The following is a 6,662-nucleotide window of genomic DNA, read 5'->3' as shown; positions in this document are numbered from 1 at the left end:
GTCGACCCGTCACGAGCGACCAGATCCGCAAGGGGGGCGGTTCGGAGTCTTGCACAGTAGGACGAGTACTCGAGGGCTGAAGATCTTGATGGACACCCCACTGGGCAAAGGGAGACATAGATACCAGCTACTGTGCTATGCAGGGACACTCCAGCACTGCCCATCTGTAATTCGGATGTGCAAGGGCCAATACCACTCACACCACTGCATCCACCTGCCCCATGGATGCAAGAGGTGTTGCGCTGGAAGGGCGTTCCTCCGCATTGCCACTCACGGCGCGCTTCACGCGCCGTCTGGTTTGTCGTGGCTGAGCTGCTTGTCCAACCTCGCTGCATGGGTGAGAGGCAAATGACAAGGGTGGGCTACACCTCCCAGACAATATCCGTTTGGCTGTTACTCGTTCATTTGCCTACATGTCGAGGTGTAGTCATAGGGATCCTATGACTGAAATCTGCCTTCTGTCTTAAGAATTACCCCCCCACTTATACACACACACGCACCACGCACCCTTTCCCACTGTACTGATACTCACATAACGGGAACTTGTCCACCCATTATACACACACACGCACCACGCACCCTTTCCCACTGTACTGATACTCACATAACGGGAACTTGTCCACCCACTGCCCACGAAAGTGGTCAGCCAGCCCCGGCGGCACGGAGGCGTCTGTCAGCATCGCCTCCACGCGGGTCTTTGCTGTCTCCAAAGCTGCATCCTTGGCAGCCTGGCTAGAGTCCTTCCAAAGTCCAAGGACATGCTTTGCAGCTCCTTGAAGGCCGCTACAAAGTGTTGTCTATGGCCCTTCTCGAGGCGGCTGGCATTGGATGCCACAGCCTTGGTCTGGTGCAGGCTGCAGATGTGTACGGGCATCCAGTACGGAAAGCCGACCTGTGCATGAGGATGTATTGTGTGGTGTCCTCAGGGGCCATTGATCACATCAAATATGCTGCTGTCCGCACAATCAAAGCGTGCTCCCACCTGATGGCGCTGTACTCTGCCGCACTCGCATCGATGAACACACAGGAAAGCATCCAGTCTTGGCCCATCTTGTTGAAGATCACTCTCAGCCACTTCTGGATGCCCTCCACTCCCTCATGCCGCAGCAGCGCCACAGACCCGCAATGGACTCGATTCCCCGAGTCCATCGCGATCAGGAGGAAGGCTTTGAGCTGTACCGGAGGGGAGGGGCAAGGGCCTGCTGTGAGGGCAGCCTCTCCTCTGACGCAGTGGCATCCAGAGACCAGGCCATACACTGCATGGCTACCCATCCCACCACTTCCTCACATTCACACCATTAGTGCCATGCATGCTGTCGATCCACACAGGGCGGCCATGCGCACAGTCGCGCAGGACACGCTGGTGATTGTTGTTGAGCTCGATGAGCTCTGTCAGCCCCTCATTGTCATGCTCGACGACGGCAAAGTCTGAACGCCGAGCCTGGACCGCCTTCATCAGGCTTGTGGCTGCGTCTGGGTCCAGCATCCTTGGATTGGACTTCTTGGACCGGCGAATGTTCCTGCGATGGAGAGCGGATACAAGTGGGACCACGGTAAAGCACCAAGGTGCAGGTGATTGGCACCAAGGTGCAGGTGATTGGCACCGAGCAACCCTACCTTGCAGCTCACGCAATCTCCTTGTTAGTGATCGAGTAATCCCTTTGGTGCAGATTTGGGTGGTGTTGCTGGAAGGCCAAGTGGTCGGTCACATTGGTGTAGACGGCCAAACTTATCCCTGCCTTGCGCAGCTTCTCGCACTGAGGCAACGATGCCGGGATTGCGAAAGGCCGGGTTGATGGCCAGCAGAGCCTCCACGAGGTCAACAGCCCGCTGGGACAGGCGCAGACAGTGGAAAGTGGCGTCACTGTGGCCCAAATGCCCAATGTCAGGGTAGAAGACAATGCTCTTCTTGGAGTCTTGCCTCAGCTGCTTCATTGTAAATGTATGCTGGCAGCCGGTCTTCTTTGAGCGGCGGCGCATCAGGCTCGTCCGCCCTTCGCGCTGGCTGGCGCTGTTCTTCTCCAACCACTCAGGTTTGCCCGGACCACGGGCGCACCTGTAGTCCTCGACTGACAACCAGTCCTGTGCGTGTGTTGAAGAGCTGGGACCGAGTGCAGCGGAAAGGGGACGGGCTGCATGCTCATCACACGGGCCTTCCGTTGGAGGTGATTCGAATTCGAACCTGGGTTGCGGGGTGGGCCTTCCGATGGAAGGACGTTCGGAACATGCGGCCCTCGCCGTGCAGGAAGTCATAAACGCGCTCCGTAGGAATGGTTGCTCGAGTTGTGGGGGCTGCATAGATTGAACATGATGTGGGATAGTATTTTCCGGGGGGCATCAGCAGGACCCTGGCCAGATCTGCCGAAGATTGATCGAGGTTGATTGTGGTGGTGTACAACCTTGGGAGTGTGTCGCTCGGGATGCTTGAGCGCAGCACATTGTGAAGCTTGGTGTATCATTTCATTTTGGACACGTCGACCTTAGTTTGGGCGCCATGGATTCGTATTTGCAGACAGGAGTCGCGAATGTTGATCTCGACCCAGCGCGGTGCGGCTCTTATGTCGCTCTGCGCCTGCACCTTGCAGTGTCCTGCGGCCCCCCTTCGCCGCCATTCTATCCGGCTTTAATGTTTCGGCGAGTCCCGGCACGCGCTGGGGGTGTTAGAGCACAGCGTGCCTGGTCGGTCTGGTCTTGGGTGACACGGCGGCCGCTGCATGGGCGGGATCTGGCTAGGGTTGCCTTTGCCCCTCAGGAGTGTTGGCAAACCACCCACCCTTCCCGGGATAAGGTCACCTTTTTCTCACTGAAAGTGCTACCAATGGAATTCCTGCTTCAATCCCATCGCCAAGGGTGGCGTTTGAACGCTCGGTCGTCTCTCGACACCTTCGCCGAGGCATTCAGCCGCTCCTGTCATGGACAACCGCACTGATCCCGCGTGAGTGTGGTTTGGCGAATCTGTTGGGAAGGAAGCGGGGGTGCAGACCAGGCTGGGCGAGCATACCATCTCGCTCAGCGGTTGCTGCAGGCCACCCCCAAGCCATGTGGTGACTTTGGACCTCAGACAGTCCCTTCATCCCTTCTGTCGACAGGGTGGGAGGCGCTAGGCGGCTGCCAGTGCCCAAGATAGGCAATCGGCTGAAGCCCTCCAGCTGGAGGCCTACGACGAAGATTGAGATCTGGCGCCGCGACACCTACATTCCGTGTGCGGGGATCGAGTCGCAGCCGGGAGACAACTTGCGGCGCATACAGAGAAATGCGCTGGCGCTGGCTGTCACTGACTCCCTATTAAGGTATGTTGGACCATTCAGGTTGGCTGTGGTGGGGGAGGGGGTGGGGGGGTTCTGGGTATGTCTGTGGGACAGACTGTATGCTCTGCATACACTGTCCAGCTCCTTTTGGGCGTGCACGTCGATGGATCTGTCTTTGCCAACTTGTAGACCTTGTGATTGTCGTGTGGAAGGCCCTGTTCATCCTCACTACACTCTTGCCCAATGCAGCATTCCCAGCGAAGCAGCCCAGCCGGGGCGCAAGAAGCAGCGATTGCTGAGCTTTGGTGCCGTGGCGAGGGACGACGATGACGGGTTCGCCTTTACCCGGAGACCTCTCGCCTGCGCGGATCAGGTGCGTATGGCTGATGGATGGTGGGAGGTGTGGCGCCGTTCTGACCCGTGAACAATGGACAGGACGCCCTAGAGTGTGTGCCCTGGCGCATGGGGTGAATACAAGAACAAATTGATGCATTTCAGGATTGGAGTATGTCCCTCACCTCCAATGTCGCCTGCCAGTGCTGTAGGAACCTGCAGCAACCCCCGTGAAAGCGGCATTTGTTGACGGGCCGACAGTGGCTGAGATCGCTGCCACTCAGGCAGCCATCGACGCCGCGGTCAATGAACAGCCCCAGGAGAAGAGAAGCGGCGGTGGAACCTTCAGCGAGGTGCAGGAGGTGTTCACCTGCATTGTCACCACAATGAACGCCTTTTGTGGCCGCCCCGCGCCTCCAAATGGTGAGCCTTCAAGGGATCCGCTGCGGACGACCCTGCAGGACATCGTCTTCACAATGAACATCCCCCGGATCCTCGGCGGGCTGATTGCCGAGCTACATGTCCTGCGAGTTGTGGAGAAGTTTGAGCGCCGCAAGGCAGCTCACCGGGCGGACGCGGACGCGGTGCTACATCCACTGAATAGTGGCTTCTTCTACAGGTGAGCTTCTGGTTTGTTTGATCTGGAGGGAAGGGGATGATGGGGGTTGCTTCCCTGTGTTCCCCTTGCAGAGATGGGGAGTTTGTTTCGCATGTTGTCGGGTCTGCAGAGTCTGCATGTCCAGGTGGTCGAAGGAAGAGGGTTTGCATGCCGACCTGTGAGATGTGCGGGTGTGAAGTGCTGTCACCGACATACTTTGACTATTCTTCTCAATCCAATCACCTTGCAGATGTATGAAGGCGGTGAAGGGATTGAACCCAAAGCCCTGCGCGCAAGGGAATACAGAGACCAAAGACGCCTACCCCTTTCTTCTGGAGACGGAGGCCATCTTCCGGCGGGCCTGTGAGGAGGAGGGAGTCTCCTTCCTGCACCTGGACCTCGAGTACCTCGACCGCTTCATGCACGAGGCGGCCAGCGACCTGGAGACCGCCACCAAGACCTAGTACCAGCGGGAGTTTCTCCGCCAGTTGCATCAGAATGCCCAGGTGGAGCTGGAGTGCGGCAGGAAGCGGGCGTGCAGCTGCGCCCGCGCCGTGCTGGCGCTGAAGTTTGAGCGCCGACAAGCCGCCGCGGCCCAGGCCACCAGCAGCGCTGCAGCTCTGTCCCAGGGCGATGCCGCCGACCCACCGCCTCCAGCCACCAGCGGCGACGCAGCCGCGGCGCCTGCCCAGGACATGGGCGTTGAGGCATCATCCTCAGGCGTAGACGCCAGCGGCAACATAACCACGGTGCCTGGCTCAGACTGTGCTGCCGACCCGCCGCCTCCAGCCCCGGCCACCAGCGGCGACGCAGCCGCTGTTCTGGGTGGTGCCGCCTGGAGGCCCCTCCACAACTTCACCGAGAAGGAAGTCGAGTGGATCGAGGAGATGCGAGCGTGCATGCCGCCGCGGCCGAGGAGAGGGACGTGGGAATCCTGCCCCCACCGGTGCCTCCCGCTGGCGAAGTGGCTCCTCGCGCGCCGCGAGGGTAAACTGCCGGCAGCGCAGGCTCCCGAGAGCGCGTCACAGGAGACAGCCGAGCCGGTGCAGGTGGACACATCCCAGACCGTGAGTAATGAGGGATGCTGGGAATGTATGAGAGAATGTACAGAGTGGGTTTGGGTGGCTGCTAGCATCTTGCAGCTTTACGAGACTGGGCAGGCTGCTCTTGTATGGTTGGTGAATGACTTTTCATCCAGAAATCCACCATCCCAACCCCCTCCAAACGCACAGGTTGGTGATGATGTAGCGTCCATCACCCACACAGATCCCCGCGAGCTGGAGAACAGCAACTGACAGGGCGAGCGCACCGCCGCCGCCGCCACCATCACCACCACCGCCGCCGCCGCCACCACCACCACCACCACTGCCACCACTTCCACCACCAAGAAACGGCGGGGTCTCGGGAAGAAGCGGCAGGCGGCAGCGAAAAAGCGCCTTGACGCAGCCAGGCGAGCCGCAGACGGCGACCCTGCAGCTGGGCCCCAGACGTCGCCGCCTCAGCAGCAGCAGCAGCGCCATGTCGGTCGGCTGTTTGGCCTGCTGCCCATCCGACAGGGCTACGAAGCCGTCTTTGTCACCGAGACGCTGACGGCTCTGGGAAACCTCCTTTGGCGCCACCAGAAAGTCACTGGCAGCATGTTGGAGCTCACCGGGATGAAGTCGCCTCCCACATCAGTGCGGGGTGTACACCCGACGGCAGAGGTTAGGACTGTTGCTACTCTGTGCTGGAGAGGGAGTACTTGTGTCACAGGGAGTACGTGTCGCCATTTCAGCATGGTCTGTGGTCTCGTAGGGAGGAGTGACCAACATGAACACCTTGCCCCCTGATTTGTGAGCAACCTTGCCGCGGGGCTGTGATGTGGCTCGAAATGGAGGCTGCCCGACCATCTCTCTCACCAAAACCCACACCCCTTTCCAATGCCAGGTGCTGAAAGCACTTGACCTGGACAACAGCCGGCTCGACGACGATAATGAGAAGGCTGCCATCAAGGACTGTCTTCTCGAAAAGTCCGTGTGGCGACCTGGCAAGGGCCACTGCGTACAGATCGGCTGGGCGTTTTCGCCCGCCTCTTCAACTACCGTCGCTTTGAGCACGGTGGCTGGACCTCCAGTGGCCACTGGCGCACGGACGCGTACACTGCCTGTGTCACCCTGCGGCGCCCACAGTACCCCCTCCGTGCCGGCGATTCCCCGCCCCCTCTGCCCAAGGCTGCGCAGGAGTGGGGCAAGCGCGACTGCACCCGGGCGCCCTTGGGCGCTCCGGTGCACCAAGGCAGAGATATTGCCGACGAATTCTACCAGTGAGCGGAGCGTGTCTGCATGGGATGCACGTGACTGTTCTGGGCGTGCCTGCCTCCTTGATAGTGTGTACCTGCATCCTTAAGGCATGTGTCAAGAGGCTTGGAGTGCTTGCTGGGGCGCTGGAGTCCGTCATCAGATTCCTTCCTCAGGATACATACCCTCCAGTTTCATCCCCCTCTG

The 6,662-nt window shown here is 59.7% G+C and overlaps 3 protein-coding genes across 3 annotated transcripts in view; 2 read left to right on the top strand and 1 right to left on the bottom strand.

Moving 5' to 3' along the window:
* Positions 1 to 282: 282 nt before the first annotated feature.
* Positions 283 to 1,935, bottom strand: F751_1909 (hypothetical protein; the record flags this gene model as incomplete). The annotated part of the gene is made up of 4 exons (XM_011399616.1): positions 283 to 329; positions 605 to 732; positions 983 to 1,173; positions 1,768 to 1,935. The coding sequence occupies 4 exons, from the start codon at positions 1,933 to 1,935 to the stop codon at positions 283 to 285; spliced, it is 534 nt and encodes a 177-aa protein (XP_011397918.1).
* A 2,032-nt stretch (positions 1,936 to 3,967) lies between these two features.
* On the top strand, positions 3,968 to 4,643 carry F751_1908 (hypothetical protein; the record flags this gene model as incomplete). Its single annotated transcript, XM_011399615.1, has 2 exons — positions 3,968 to 4,200; positions 4,430 to 4,643. The coding sequence occupies 2 exons, from the start codon at positions 3,968 to 3,970 to the stop codon at positions 4,641 to 4,643; spliced, it is 447 nt and encodes a 148-aa protein (XP_011397917.1).
* Positions 4,644 to 5,834: 1,191 nt separating this feature from the next.
* Positions 5,835 to 6,662, top strand: part of F751_1907 (Broad-range acid phosphatase DET1) — a gene marked incomplete at both ends in the record, with an annotated part of 6,499 nt that continues 5,671 nt past the window's right edge. Inside the window, 2 exons of the mRNA XM_011399614.1 lie at positions 5,835 to 5,882; positions 6,106 to 6,188. Of these exons, the coding sequence (XP_011397916.1) occupies positions 5,835 to 5,882; positions 6,106 to 6,188 (131 nt within the window). The remainder of the gene's footprint in view (positions 5,883 to 6,105; positions 6,189 to 6,662) is intronic.

The sequence above is a fragment of the Auxenochlorella protothecoides genome, assembly GCF_000733215.1.
Source record: "Auxenochlorella protothecoides strain 0710 unplaced genomic scaffold scaffold18, whole genome shotgun sequence".
Lineage (NCBI taxonomy): Eukaryota > Viridiplantae > Chlorophyta > Trebouxiophyceae > Chlorellales > Chlorellaceae > Auxenochlorella > Auxenochlorella protothecoides.
This window is presented reverse-complemented; position numbering and strand designations above follow the sequence as displayed.